The sequence below is a fragment of the Peromyscus eremicus genome, chromosome 10, assembly GCF_949786415.1.
Source record: "Peromyscus eremicus chromosome 10, PerEre_H2_v1, whole genome shotgun sequence".
Taxonomy (NCBI): domain Eukaryota; kingdom Metazoa; phylum Chordata; class Mammalia; order Rodentia; family Cricetidae; genus Peromyscus; species Peromyscus eremicus.
In genome coordinates, this window is record NC_081426.1 from 21,137,943 (window position 1) to 21,153,914 (window position 15,972).

Genomic DNA, 15,972 nt, shown 5'->3' on the forward strand with positions numbered 1-15,972 from the left:
TATATAAAACTACCAGAGTTTATCTGTTTTGACCATCTATTGCTGGGAATAAGGCCTACCCCTAAGTGTGGTTTCTATACCCAGTGGCACTCCATTGGAGAAAACTGATTTTTCCTTTGCAAGTGGGTGTCAATAGGAGACAGCCTCTTGGTTAGGGATGGAAGAATGCCGACTTCCCCTCTCAGCATTGGGACACCAGTCTGGCTCGAGCCTGTGTAGATCCTGTGCATGGTGTCACCGTTTCTGTGAGTTCCCGGGAGCATCAGTCCTGTTGTGTCTGGAAGACACTGTTTCCTTGGAGCCTTGTGCAGTAGCCATGGCTGCTGTGTCACAACTTATATATGTGTTTATATGCCAAGACCTTCCCTGGCACCACCTCTCAGGGTTCCTCTCTTGATTTCTGCCTCTACAGGCCCTTACTCTAAACATGGAAATGTAAAAACTGGAAGCTAGAATCCTATATAAAAGAGAACAAGACATTTGTCTTTCTAGGACTGGTTTAACTCCTGCACATAATATTCCCAGTTCCACCCATTTTCCTGCACATTTCATTGTTTCTTTAGTGCTGAGTAGAATTCTGTTGTGTACATCTATCACATTTTTATTATCCATTCATCAACTGACGAACAGCTAGGCTGTTTCCATTTCCTACCTATTGTGAGTAGTGCTACAGGGAACACGGATATGCAGACATCTCTGTCATAGACCCTAGAGTCCTTTGGGTCTGTGCCCAGAGTGCTATGGCTGGATCATATGGTAGTTCTACTTTTAGCTTTCTGAAAAATCTCTACACTGGTTTTCAGGGTAACTGCACCAACTTCCGTTCCTACCAACAGTAAGAAGGGTCCCCTTTCCCCCAGAGCCCCACCAGCATTTGTTGTCACTTGATGTCTTGGCAGCAGCCATTCTGACTGGGGGAGAGAGAATCCCGTGGTGGTTTTAATGTGAAATTCCCTGATGGCTAAGGCTGTTACATACTGTTTCCAATGTTCACTTGCATTTCTTCTTTTGAGAATTCTTTGTTCAGATACATGAACCTTTTTTTTTTTTTTTTTTTTTTTTTTTTTTTTTTTTTTTGGTTTTTCGAGACAGGGTTTCTCTGTGTAGCTTTGCGCCTTTCCTGGGACTCACTTGGTAGCCCAGGCTGGCCTCGAACTCACAGAGATCCGCCTGGCTCTGCCTCCGGAGTGTTGGGATTAAAGGCGTGTGCCACCACCGCCTGGCACATGACCCATTTTTAATTGCATTTTTTTTGTTTTATTAATGTTTAGGGTTTTTTTTCCTTTAGTTCTTTGTATTATCTAGATTTTTTTTCTACCTAACCTATTTTTTTCATTTTTCTTTTATTGAGAATATTCTTTTCTCATACAATATATCCTGATTATAGTTTCCCCTCCTCCACTCCTCCCAGTTATTCCCCCACCTCCCCTCCCCACCAGATCCACTCCCTTTCTGTCTCTTATTAGAAAAGAACAGGCTTCTAAGAGATAACAACCAAAAATGACAAAATAAAATATATTAAGATGAAGCAAAAATTATCATATCAAAGTAGGAAGTGGAAACCCAATGGGAAAAGAGTCCCAAGATCAGGCACAAGAGTCAGAGACCCTCTCATTCTCACAGTCGGGTGTCCCAAGAAATATTATCTAGATATTAATCCTCTGTCAGATAACAGTGGGCAAAGACTTTCCTCCATTCTGTAGGCTGCCTCATCAATCAACTGACAGTATCACGTGCTGTACAGCTTTTTATTTCATGAGTTTCCCTTTGTCAACTATTGGTTTTATTTCCTGAGTGACTAGAGTCCCATTTAGAAAGCACTTATATCTTACAGAATACTCTCTCCTCTTCCTCTGTTGAATTTACAATCTCGGGTTTTATGTTTAAATCTTTAATTCACTTGGAGTTGATTTTCATGAAGTACGAGAGATTAGTACCTAGCTTCATTCTTCTACATGTAGGTACTCGGTTTTTCCCAGTATTATTTGTTGAAGATGCTGTCTTTTTTCAATGTGCATTTTCAGTGTATTTGTCACAAATCAAGTAGCTGAAGTTGTATGGACTTATGTCCAGATTCTCTACTTTAACTCATTGGTCTCCATGTCTCATTTTTGTGCCAATACCATGTTGTTTTGTAGCCTTTTACAATAACATGGTGCCATGGGAAGTTACTGGTAAAGTTTCAGTGATCCAGTGTTCGTTGCTATTAAATTATACATGAAAGCAGTCCTTTGTTCCCTATTGCGTAGTATTCCTTCCCCAAGAGCCAAGGACACAAAGGAAGAACATACAGAAACTACCTGCAAGATGATAAAGAGGAGGCAGTTTTATGTTTTGTTTTGTTTTGTTTTGTTTTTTTTAAAAAAAGCATTTTTGGTAGTTATCACAACAGGTTTGGCAATGATAGGATATTTGTGAGACCAGGAGAGGTGCTTACGCAAAGGTCAATCTACGGTGAGGTCTAACCTGAGTCTGACGCAGGGCTGTGCTGTCGCGGGTCTGCCTGTAGGTGGCAGTATACCCTGATGGCTGACATCTTAGGACAGGTCTCCGTAGCCGCTGACTCCCAGTACCCAGATTTGAGGCTCTGTGGTACATCAGAGAGTTACACCCAAGACATGGTAAAATGGCCTGCATCATAACATCGGAATGACTGCCGTTTCTTTTTTCCCAGCTTCTCATTGCCCCATCACATAGAGCTGAACTTATGCCACGTTTGTTATTCTGCTCTGTTTTCCCCTTCTAGCTACCATCGCCTTGCGCCTTTCTCTGTCCTGAGAAGAAAGCTGAATGCCACTTTCGAAGTGAGCCCCATTTCTGAGTTTCGGAGGTGAGTTCCACTCTCCAAAGCAGAGTTCATTTCATGTGTTCTAGTGACCACTTAAGAGATGCCCATGCTCTGCTGAGTTTATACTTAACACTTATGTAACATGTTTGTTTTCTGGAGCATAGATGTGACGAATGATTGTCTTACATGTTATGTTATTGTTTATACTTTACAGCCACTAATAGGAGCCTTATGAACACCAGGAATCCAGGATCTTTCTTACTTTTAAGCTCAGCTATATTTCAGTGTAGACTGGGTCAATTATTACTGATTTAATTAATATTTACAGCCATCAAAAATGACACTCAATTTGCTTTTCTTGGTTTATACTGAACATTGTAGCCTCATTTCCAATAACAACCTTGTCTTAGTTAGGGTTTTTATTGCTGTGAAGAGACATCATAACCAAGGCAACTCTTACAAAGGAAAACCATTTAATTGGGGCTGGCTTACAATTTCAGAAGTTTAGTCCATTATCGTCACAGTGGGAAGCACGGCAGCATGCAGGCAGACATGATGCTGGAGAAGGAACAGAGAGTTCTACATTGTGATTGGCAGGCAAAGACTGCCACACTGGGCATGGCTTGAGCTTCTGAGACCTCAAAGCCAACCCCCTAGTGACACACCCTCTCCAACAAAGCCACACCTACTCTTACAAGGCCACACCTCCTAACAGTGCCACTCCCTATGGCCAAGCATTCAAATACATGTCAGTGGTGGCCATTCCTATCCAAACCACCACAAACCTCTACCTTATTTTAAGTTAGTTTAAAAGTTACCATAGCCACTGTTTCATAATGAAAAATTGTATTTAGAGTTTTGAATACAAGTGCATTGAGGACAAGCTGCTTTGAATATTTTTTGCACTTATACTGGTAGAATATGAAACTGTACTTCACTTTTTAACGGAACTTAGTAGCTTAGCTGGTGGGCCTGATAGGTAGCAAGTAGTCGTTAGTTACTAAAGACCAATGCTGCCCCAGGGAAGGTTTCCAGCCAACCAGCTCTTCAGGCTTGGAGAACAGCAGTTCCAGTCCTGGTTTTCTGCAACATCCATATTATTTGTGGGTAAACAAGGAGGACTGGAACAATGGAGATACTACAGACAGAAAAGGGAACCCAAAGGTCACCCCAAAGCACTGGTGACATCTGAGTGGTCCCAGGAAGCAATGTAGGGATAAGAAGGATGGGCTCGAGCCAGGAAGCTATGAGCCAGGAAGTTCATAGAGTGTGACTGACAGGAGGTGTGACCTGGTTCTGAGTCTGGTCTGGAAGCAGAAAGGAGGACATCAGATCGGGGACCCAGAGCGTGTGTCAGTCCTTAGATGGAGTCAGAGTGATGAGGCAGGAGACTAGGAGGTAGCAATCCCACACAGCACGGACCCTCTGCAGTGTTGTCAAATACCCATATAGCCCAAGTCCAGGTACGTTAAGGTCCAGCTGGATGACTCTCTGTGGATCTACAGAGGAGAGGAGAAAGTTGGAAGACTGCTCTCCCAGGCAGAATTGGTGCATGAGTGCCAGGGACCAGGTGAGTGTAAGCTGCAGGTAGAGAGCAAGCAGCCTCACTCACATGGACAGAGGTACATGAAGAGGCACACTGGACCATCTGGAGCTTCTCCTGTCTTGTTCTGCTGGGAGGAGGCAGGACGAGAACAGAATGTTACATCAGTATTGTGAGGCACGTCTCAGATAGGGACGTTCTTCTTTCGTTCCTCTTCTCTTCCATTTTTTCCCATTCATACTAAAGATTAAACCCAGAGCCTCACATACACTAGGCAAGTTCTCCACCACTAAGCCGTACCTGACACTCTTTTTCAATTTCCCCATACAAGTTCCTCAGACCTGGCAGGGTGCAGCTTGCTGCCACTCCAGCTGGATCATCATTGGCCCCTCAGGGCATCATTGTAGGCTGTGGGGTGCCTGTCATTGGTCCCAGGCAGCTCTGTGTTTTCAGAGTCCCCTTCCCCCCAACCAGTATAAGGCATTTGGGGAACACGTCTGTGAAGACCAAGGAGAGATTGTGAGTTTGTGAAGAGCTAATACGTCTGCCTGAAGGCCAGTTCCCGTGAGAAATTCCCTTCATTTCTCTTCCTTTGTTTACAGTCACCCACACAACTTGCTTCCCGCTATTTTCAGTGTGTTTTTCTTGGTTCTTTATGGATTGTTGGTGGCTAAAAGCAGATGTGTAGATAGTCACAAGAAAAAGAAACCTGGTTGTATTTTTCTGGAAGAAGATACCCCACCTGGCCACCAGTTGTATGCAGTCATCATTGACACTGGCTTCCGGTCACCAGCCCAGTTTACGTCAAAGGTAACATGAGCTCCCAACAATGCCTTCTAACAATGAGGTCTAAGGGTGTGGATGAGCCTGATAGGCACCAGAAGTGATAGTGAGGTGATTTGCCTGCTCTGTCAATCACCTGTGACCACTGTTTCATCGTAATGTCAGGGGTGACACTTATCTACCCTTTCCACTGTCCTGTGTATCAGTAAGGGCAAAAGACAGGACCCTCACCTCCTGCCCCCTGGACTCCTCTCCCCCTTTCTGCCTCCATGGTGACAAACAGCTTCAGAGATGGTTTTCTTCTGAGTCAGTCTCTGAGATGTTGTGACTTGGACTCTACTCCTCTGAGTTAACACTGAATCCATGGCCCACCTCAGAGAAGGATCTAGCAAGAAAGGGGTAAGAAGTCCCTAGGCTAGCCTTTGGGCTGAGTGGGAATGGAGCTGGGTGAGGAGATAGAGGCCATGGGCAGGGTTCCCCGGAGAAGCAGCTGAAGATGAGGTTGTGGATGGGGAGGAGGAGGAAGTAGTAGGAGGATCAAGGAGGAAATCCAGCCTAGTAGTTCAGGGAATGCCTAGGCCAAGGTAGGCTATGGAAGAGAGTTCTGCAGAGACAGGAACAAACTCATTCAGAGGCAGGGCTAGCAATGTGCCCCTACAAATCCACCAGGAATTCTGCGTGGGTGTTTGATACACACTCCCTTTTCTCTAAAAACATGTCTACTTTATGGAACCCATAAGACTGGAGGCATGGGGAGTGAGAGTGGCCTCCCCTAGAAGCCAGAAGATAGGGCCATGTGCTCTTGACATGCTTGTACAAAAAAAACGATGTAAAACAATTAGACCCAGAGTTAGACAAGCTTGTCAGGTTCATGATCAGACCGGGGCAGCCCACCACTCATCCACACAGAGTCAGTGGCTGTCATTACACAGGATTGGAAGCAAGTTCCTCCTACCAGTCACAAAATGACGAGTATCTGAAGGTGAATTCACCTAACACACACAGGAGCACCATGGAAAGAATCTGCCCAATATTCATAAAAGACCTAAATAAAGAATAGCTATCTTTTTTTTTCTTTTTGGTTTTTCGAGACAAGGTTTCTCTGTGTAGTTTTGGTGCCTATCCTGGATCTTGCTCTGTAGACCAGGCTGGCCTCGAAATCACAGAGATCCACCTGCCTCTGCCTCCTGAGTGCTGGGATTAAAGGCATGTGCCACCACTGCCCAGCAAAGATAGCTATCTTTATACAGTAGCTGAGACAACTAATTTCTCCTTGTCATAAATCATAAATCAATCTGTAGGATGATGATAATGATGACAATATGAATTAGTCGATTCCTATATCCACATTACTTGTTTTATTTGAGTTTTTGTTTTGTTTGCATTATTTGCTGGTTTGTTGATACAGGATTTCACTATGTAACCCTAGATGTCCTGCAACTTGCTATATAGACTAGGCTGGCCTCAAACTCAGAAATCCACCTGCCTCGTCTTCCCAAGTGCTAGGGTTAATGGCATGTCACCACACCCAGCCATACTATCCATTTTACTGAAAAAAAAAAAAAAAAAACCCTAAGACATAAAGAGATTAAAGCCAATGAAATCAACTGCAATTTCAGAAAGATGTCTTGTGGGACAGGAATTATTGATTCTAAAGTTCATATGGAAGCGAGCTCTAGCACACAGGAGAATAAGTATAGGCCTAACAATCTGAAAGAGAACATACGTGGCTCCCTGCCAGAAAGCCAGGCAAGAGCTTCACAGTGTAATGTCTTCTGGGGTTAGCCAGTAGACTTATGGGACAGCTAGACACCCCAGAAATGACCCAGGTGTGTGTCAAGGTCTTATAGACCAGAGAAGCTGTTCAGCAAAATGTCTGGAGCAATCACAGTCCCTACAAAAGAAGACAATATAAAATCTTTAATTGACATTACACACACACACACACACACACACAGAGAGAGAGAGAGAGAGAGAGAGAGAGAGAGAGAATAAATTTCAGAAGTTTAAAAACAGAAAGATAATGATAAAAAAAAATAGTAGCTACTCTACTCAAAGCAAAAGATTATTTTGGACTAGGAAAGGATTTAAAAGACAAGAGATTGGGCCAGGCAGTAGTGGCGTATGCCTTTAATCTCAGCACTTGGGAGGCAGAGATAGGCTAATCTCTGTGAGTTCTGGGCCAGCCTGGTCTACAGGGTGAGTTCCAGAACAACCAGGACTGTTACACAGAGAAACTCTGTCTCAAAAAACAACAACGGCTGGGCGGTGGTGGCGCACGCCTTTAATCCCAGCACTTGGGAGGCAGAGCCAGGCGGATCTCTGTGAGTTCGAGGCCAGCCTGGGCTACCAAGTGAGTCCCAGGAAAGGCGCAAAACTACACAGAGAAACCCTGTCTCGAAAAACCAAAAAAAAAAAAAAAAAAAAAAACCAAAAAAAAACAAAAAAAAAAAGTAAGAAAGAAAGACAAGAGATTAATATTACTTTAATGAAAGATTAAAATTATACCACATCAAAGCTGCAGGTTTCGGTGTGACAGATGCCAGGAAGAGTGATAAGAAGCGCAGTACAATGTGCTTCCCTAGGGTGCTCCTTGTGGACATGAGTACCCCTCCCACCAGCCCTGACCCACTCTGGTGTCCTGCAGGCCCAGTGTCCAGACACCACGCTCAAGGGTAGGAGATGCTGCCCTCTGTGGCCTTCTGCCCTGCAGAGGAAGAGAAACGCCGAGGATTCCCAAGGGCCTCCCACTTTTCTAGATGAAGTTTGTAAAGAGCTGGCTAGTGGAGGAGACGCTACACTGTAGGATGTCAGCCCTGGCCTGTGAGGGCTCGGCAAGCCATGCAAGGCCCCCAAAGCCCCTGGCCTGTGAGGGCTCGGCAAGCCATGCAAGGCCCCCACAGCTCCTGGGCTTGATGCTGGGACCCGCCAGTAGGGAGCGGGGATGGAGCAAGGAAACACTGTTCTGCAGAACTCCACACCCTCCATGACGTAGCCTCAGCTCCCATTTCTGTCTGTTTTAAGGTTTACATTGTTTTGTGTGGTGAAAATGGCCTCTCAGAAACCAAAGAACTCTGCTGTCCAGAGATGTCCTTGTTTGGAAGGAATTCCAGGCACGCCTTTATACTGAGGTACTCCTGACCCCTCCGCCCACATGTTTTGGGAAAGGGGCTGATCAGAATGGGGTATCACAGAGATGCTGCACAGAGAACACCGGCTTTCTGAGCATCATGCCTATGATAAAGCTGGCTCATGAAGCATAGAAAGAGAGTCATGATCATTGGCTCACACACTTAATTTTAGGAAGGTTCTGGCTTTGCTTTTTTTTTTTTTTTTTTTTTTTTTTTTTTTTTTTTTTTAAAGGTAGGATTTTACTATGTAGCCACAGCACATCTGATATTCACTATGTAGACCAGGCTGGATTTGCAACTATGCTCCTTGCTCTGGCCCCTGGGGGCTGGAATTACAAGCACGCTAACATATGGGCTAGATTAACACAGTTTGTTTACACGGGGCGGGGGAGGGGGCGGGAGAAAATGAAGGTAGAAAGAAGGTATCGGCTTACTAAGCTTGTGTATTAGAATAAGTGTTTTTTTGTGTCACAAAACATGATTAAGTTAATTAGCGCCACCATCCCAAATCTGGAAGAGCGATGCTACACAGCATCACAAAGATGGAGAGTCAGGGGAAGAGATCATTTATCAAGGTAGAGGTGTAAGTACCTGACATTCTTAGACAACAGGAAAATAATGGAGTCATCTTTTTCTCATGAAAAATGTATAATGTTTATTATAATTTACTTACAATATTTATTATTTTGGAGCATTGTTTTTATGAGGAAAGTACAGGTTAACTTCAGACTAACTCATATCCGAACAGGTGGCTGGAGATCTGAGTGACTTGGTTTAAGGAAGTTATAGCCACTCTCTTTTCAAGAGATGTGTTCCAGGCCACACAGTGGATCTCAGAATTACCAGAGAGCACTGAACCCTGGACCTACTTGATTGTTCTTTGACATCCTAACCTAAGATAGAGTATAAGTTATTAATGAGGCACACCACAAGATTATCAATCAGTAATTATAAGGTAGAATAGCTGTAAATAGCTTCAAAACTTACAAGTTGTTTATTTCTAGAATTTTCCACTTGGTATTTTTGATTTGTGCTTGTTGGTGAATAACTGAAACCATGAGAAGTAAACTGATAATAAAGGGGGAATTAGAGTGGATCCTGAAGGCCTGTGTGCCCTTACCAGTCAATGCTCATTGGAACCCACTGTCCTTAAGGTCCCTATCAGGGTTGGTGAGGTTTTTGTGGGTGCTGAATACACGTGGCTGATAAGACATTTCTGCATGTCATTAGCACTCCTAACCAACTGGGGCCACTCCAGAAGATCCAACTCTGGCATGACAGCAGTGGACCTTCCCCAAACTGGTTCCTCAGCCACGTGATGGTGAAGGAGCTACGTTCAGGCCAAGGCTGGTTCTTCTCTGCCCAGTGCTGGCTGGCTGTGAGCTTATGTGATGGCCGTGTGCAGCGAGAGCTCTTCTGCCTGCGCCACGGTCTTGGCTTCTGGAAGGTAGGCCCCATGCAGGTGACCTGTGACATACCAGATTGGCCGGTCTTATTTGGTGCCCACGTCTGCTTCTTCCCAAAGTTATGTAGCTAACTGTCAAGATACCCATGTTGTGTGACTTCTGAAAAGACGTGAACAAGCGCCTACTCACCCCAGACAGGGACCAGTGAATGACACATCAAAGAAATGTCTCCATCCAAGTCTATCTTGGTTAGCTATTTGGTTTATGGATTACTTTCAAGGCTGTGGGTGACTCAACAGAAGCTACACCACTAAAAAGCAGAACCCAGTGTGGACGGTGACTCACGAAAGTGTCATCCCTGGCTCTGCACTACTTGCAGGCAGCTTTACCAATAAATCCTCTCCATCACAATAGCTTACTTGTAGCTAGAGTTTTCCTGGTCCTGCCTGGCCCATGGTCAGGACAAATCTCTCTCACCCACCAGTCCCACAGCTGCTCAGACCCAACCAAGTAAACACACAGAGACTTATATTACTTACAAACTGTATGGCCATGGCAGGCTTCTTATTATCTAGTTCTTCTATCTTAAATTAACCCATGTCTATTAGTCTATAAGTTGCCACGTGGCTCATGGCTTACCGGTATCTTACAACTCGCTTTTCATGGCGGCGGCTGGCAGCATCTCTCTGCCTCAGCCTTCCACTTCCCAGAATTCTCCTCTCTCCTTGTCCTGCCTATACTTCCTGCCTGGCTACTGGCCAATCAGTGTTTTATTTATTAACCAATCAGAGCAACACATTTAACATGCAGAACATCCCACAGCACTTACTGCTTCTCTAGCCTTGGAGAGGATATTTGTGACTCTCTTGTTTCATGATCTCCCTTAGCCTCAGCACCCCTCCCCTCCTCCTCCTCCTCCTCCAGGAGGGGCCGCTTCAGTTCTGAGGAGACAGCAGCAGCACACCACACTTCAGGTGACATGAAGCTTGGATCAGCTCACCAGCCAGTGTGCGTCGATGCCTTTGCTACATAGCAATCTTTACAGCAACTCGGTTCGTCTTTGAGCCGCAACAGTAATCAGTTTCTAGAACTTCTGCATGCTGGTGATCTGCAGTGTCTGAGAGGGCCCAAACGAAAGATCTGTAATCACTCACATGCCATAAACAATTCCACTGTCACAGAATGCAGACAGATCATGGCTGCAGCATCAGAAGGTAGACAAGTGCTAATAGGTGATAGAATTGACTGTTATCTCACAGACTCAGTATGACATTTGGGTTTCTGTATATTCCCATTTCCTCCTTATTGATGGGCATTGGCTCATTTGCAAACATTCACACTTTATAGAATAAGCCTCTTCATGAATTTTCTCTTAACTAATTTAAAGGCCATAGAACGGCCCACTGTACACGGTTATTTGTTGAGGCTACAGCCACCATTTTCCCTCCTTTATTTCCATAACAGCAAATGTCACAAGAGACACTTCTTTGTGACTTGTGCTTCTGAAGAATGATTTCTTTTTAAGAATGTTTCTAACATTTTTAATTACTTGTTTTGTGTGTGTGTGTGTGTGTGTGTGTGTGTGTGTGTGTGTGTGTTTATGTCACACTCTACGTGTAGAGGTTAGAGAACAACTTATAGGAACTGGTTCTCTTCTTCCACCATGTGGGTCCTGGGAATTGGACTCAGATCATCAGCCTTGGCAGCAAGTGCTTTTACCCTTTGAACTATCTTGCCAACCTGACATTTCCTGGGCACTGGGTCTTGATCTTTCCATTGTCACCATAATGAGAAGTATCTGGTATTGCCACTTTAGCACAAAACACTGCCAATATGAATTTGAAACAACTATTTCCAAATAGCCATGGTACACAGAAAAATTTTAGCACTTTAAACCAAAGGCCCTGCTTAACTGCAGCATCCCTTAGACAATAATCCCCATGCTTCCCCCTCAGGCTGTTATGCTTGAGAACTTTGGGTAAGGAACCTAACTTTACTGATTTTGTCATCTGTGAGCCCATATGGCTGGGTCTCTGGTATCAATGGTCACCTGGGAATTTACATACAAAAGATATATCCTTAGTCTCTTAAACTGGTTTTGCCTGGGTTTGCCGATTATTCTGATTGTATTCATGATAGCAGTTCTGCTTAGAAATAGTTCTTTTCTAGAATATTTAGCTCCAAAAAAGTATTTAAGTTGCATTGAAAATTTTAAAATGCAGAGAAATTCCCCAAGATATCACCAATTTCTGGGCGGTAGACCTCATAAGTCTTACCAGGTAGAAAGAAGGCAGTCAGTCCCAGGTCTCAGTGCACACAGGGCTGGTGTCCAGCTACACTGTGGCTGTGTTTCTGTGGAAAGCACTGAGAATGGGGAGATTTAGAAAGTTCTTTGGGATCAGAAAAGGAAGAAATGGTGGGAGGGCCAAGAGAGGAGGTCTCCAAGAGAGGAGGTCTCCATGAGCTAGCATGAATGAAGCAGAGAACTCATCAGTACCAAACCTTTGGAAGTTTCAGCAGGAGGCTGAACTGGGTCAGAGTCCGAGTGGTGCAAGCCATGTCCAGTGAGATGCTGCTGAAGAAGTAGGTGGTGGGGTGGGGAAGGAGGAGGCAGAACAGGTGGCCATGAGAGGCATCCACCTGCACCAAACCATTAGTCGGGAAGTATCCAGCTTTCAGCTGAAAGAGAAAAGCCAAGAAATTTTGGAGTCTCCTTCTAAAAGTTGCTGATTATCAGTCAGGATTCCACTCGGCTCATGCGTGTCCATGTCTGGGAAAACACCTGTGCTTTCTGTTTCAGCTTTTCTATTCAAAGTTCACGGAGTACCTGGAGGATTTCCACATCTGGCTCTCCCTGTACAGCCAGCCCCCCTCCAGCAGCTACCTACACACACAGCGACTTGCGGTGTCCTTCTGCCTCCTGTGTGTCTACTCCTGCCTCGCTGCCCTGGTCACTGTGGGAGGCCATGAACAGGTGTGAGGCAGCAGATTTTCCCACAGTAACTTCCAAATCTCAGGCGTACAGTTTGTCCTTCTTTTAACATGGGAAACTCTAAGCTTCTGGAGAAGGCCTTAAGCTAGGGGGAGCAACCTAGCGGCATACTGAGTGGGCTAGCGGGTAATAAGACTGGAATCAGAGCTGGAAGGGTCTGCAAGTCTTCAAGAGACTGCTGCCCTGTGAGAATTCACATCCTGGGTTCCATACAACGTGACATTCGGGGAGAGGGGAAAGACGCTAATTTTTTTTAAGTTTATTTTTTATCATGTGTACATGTTTTAAAAAGACGGAAGGAGAGGGTCCCCTTAGAGTCCAGAGGAGGGGTGGGGTGACAGGTTGTTTGTGAACTGCCTGATGTGGGTGCTTGGAAACAAAGTAGGATCCTCTGCAAGAGCAATGCATGTTCTTAACCATCGAGCCATCTCTCCAGACCAAGATCGTTTTCTATGATAATTTCAGGATCATTCATGGGGCCAGCCCCTGGGTTCACATGGTCCTCAAGATAGCTGGAGGATACATTGATCGTAGATGTGCCAAGATTGAGTTCAGTCATCTGTCATAGGACAAATGTGGCAGCAGATATGATCACACGTAAAGATTTGCAGAATTTTCAAATACACTGTGTTGGTAGAACTTGCGACAATACACAAAAGATGACAAGGAATGTCATCAAGTCGCAAGGAGAGACCAGCTATGCTCTCCGGGGAGCTCAGCTTCTCTGGGGACCTCTAGTGGTCTGGTCTAGGATGCCATCTGGTCCTCTGCTGGGGGCATATCAAAGTTCTTGGCACCTTATTGTGGGGCTGTAGTGAGGACTGCTGAGCACGTGTCTTGTGGGTGCTCAGCAAGCATCTGTTTGGTTCACAAGGATGTGTCTACGAGGAAAAGCACAGTTTTGTCTTCTTCAACCCCTGGGGTGGAGGCAAGGCTTCTGGGAGAAAGGGCTTTAACTAGAACAGGAGCCCACACTGAATCCATTTGGAATTCTGTGTATTTGGGGTTGGACTCAAGGGAATTCATTGCCATGTCATTGAACCGTTACAGCGCCCCCTGGATGTTGGTCCCACTCTTATCACTCTGGAATCCTTCGGTCTGAGTCTCCTGTGCACCTTCCTGGCCTGCCCAGCTGCCCAGCTCTTATCCCTGCTCTTCAGGGTCAGCCAGGTGTGTGGCCCTGTGCCCCTGGGGAGACCCCCGATGTGGGGTGCCCTTACCAACCAACCTCTTTCCTTCACAGGAGGCCGCAGGGCGTCTACAGGCTGTGCCACAGTGGCCTCTAAGAGGAGTGAAGACAGAGGTACCTCATGGTATGGTCAGCTAAAATCAGAAGCTTGCCTGGTCCTCAGGGGCCAGTCTCTTAAGTAGGCAGTATATCCCCTGCTTTCTGCTTGTCTCGTTCATTGAAAATAAACATCATTGGATGGATTTAAAGCCACTTTTTTTTTTTTCTTGGACCATCATCCCTTGTAGACAAGACTCTTGTAACCACCATTTTCCAGAACAGATGAGCGATAGCCAGCCACCCCATGGCAGAAAAGCATAGCTGTGTGGGGAGCAAATCCCTTCTCCTGGATCCTGCTTTTCAATAATCACCTTTTGAAAACCTTGTATAGCCACATTTATCAGTCTCTCCTCTTAAGGGTCTTTTAAGTTTTTAGCGACACAATTTTCTCCTGCTCTGTGGCTTCCAGAGAGGAGCTCTGGGTGGGTGAGGGCTTGTCCAAGCCCATATCAAGATGAACATCAAAAGTCCTCATTTCATCCCTGCCTTGCTTGTCTCTCAGGCTCACTCTGGAGTGCGTGGGGGGTGGGGAAGCGGGGAGGGACAAGAGGGAGAAGCAGCTCCCAAAGTACCCCAGCTGTGCCTGGTTCAGAGTCATACATTTGCTCCTTCCCCCTCCCCCATCAGGCCCTGATCCCAGTGGGAGACCAGGTCTGAGGCAGCCCTCCCAGGTAAGCGACATGACATGCAGTCATTAACGCTACAGCATAAGATGCTAAAAACTGGATTTCTCTGCCATCTTCCTGTGGCTGTGGCCTGGCCATAGTTAGATCCAGAGGATAGCTGGGGCTGGTCCTCCAGAGAGTGTAGGCCATTTCCCAGGTCAAGGAGTGCAAGTGACAACTAGGTGGGGCCAGGGAAGGGCAGCATCTGGAAAGTCCCGTGTGTGTGTGTGTGTGTGTGTGTGTGTGTGTGTGTGTGTCCAGTGAGACCCTGGTGGCCTGTGGAAGAGAAGGAGGAGAAGCTGTGGCACACGGAGACAATGATCTGTGCTGCCCTTTCTGTAGACAGGGCTTGAGAGCCAGCTCTCTATGGACCCAGAATTCTATGCAAATGAAGGACAATTTCTAATGCTATCATTGTGGTTGCATTGCCCTGGGATTTTGCTTTGGGGATCTGTGTACTGGCGTCCTTGGGGTGCTGGTGCTCTTAGGGGGTTGTTCTCTTAGGGTGCATTACTTGCCAGGCAATGGCCCACTCTGCTCCACAGCTCCACACCCCCTGTTCCTATGCGAGGCACTCTCAGGCCCCACTTGCTCTATGTGCCACATGAACCTCTGATCCCCACCCCCACGCACTTGGTAGGGCTCTGGCCCTCATCCTCCAACCTTTTTGCCTCTGGTGGATTTTGCAGTCTATCAGCCTGACTGTCTGGAGCTGCCTGGAGGCCATCAGCGTAGGCCCCATGGTAGGAAGAGTTTAGGTCCAAAGGAGCTGGCTCAGACAGACAATGACATCCTTCAAAAGCCACCTGAGGCCTATGCTTGACTGGGCCCCCATCTGACAATGCCTGTCCTCAGAGTTGGCGGCAAAGGGCACTAGCGTTTCAGGCTCAGCAACAAAAGTGGCACTGACTTGCCCTGACCTTGTCACAATTCCAGGATCCTGCATCAGACATTCTCCCAGGGACTGACCAAGCTTGGAGGATGGCAGCCAGTAGCAGTGATGTGTGTGCATCCTTCCCTGCCCTGAGAGAAAAGAGCCACCACCTTCCTCCCAGGTCACAAGGTAAAGTCCCCCTATGGCTGCATTGAGTAGTCCTCATGCCTGCTGCCAGAACAGTGATCTGTGCCCATCTTGACAGGCAGAGCAAGCAGAATGTACTTAGTCCAAATGTCACTAAACATTCTGGTCCCCTCTAAAATCTAAGCCTGGGTATGAGCCCAGGCCTATCGGAAGCCATGACATCTGGCTTCAGTCCAATCCTGGTGAGTCTGGCTCACAAGCTTGATCCAATCCTTTAGAAGTCAGTATGAGACCTTGCACTTCAAACGTTCTGAAAGGCAAAGCTCCACTTTTTTTTTTTTTTACGCAAATTAGA

General features: G+C 45.9%; 1 protein-coding gene across 1 annotated transcript in view; it reads left to right on the forward strand.

Moving 5' to 3' along the window:
- Pkd1l1 (polycystin 1 like 1, transient receptor potential channel interacting) overlaps positions 1-15,972 on the forward strand; it is a 108,318-nt gene that overhangs the window by 60,006 nt on the left and 32,340 nt on the right. Inside the window, exons 30-35 of the mRNA XM_059275330.1 lie at positions 2,747-2,830; positions 4,934-5,141; positions 8,139-8,245; positions 9,476-9,692; positions 12,452-12,625; positions 13,694-13,946. Of these exons, the coding sequence (XP_059131313.1) occupies positions 2,747-2,830; positions 4,934-5,141; positions 8,139-8,245; positions 9,476-9,692; positions 12,452-12,625; positions 13,694-13,946 (1,043 nt within the window). The remainder of the gene's footprint in view (positions 1-2,746; positions 2,831-4,933; positions 5,142-8,138; positions 8,246-9,475; positions 9,693-12,451; positions 12,626-13,693; positions 13,947-15,972) is intronic.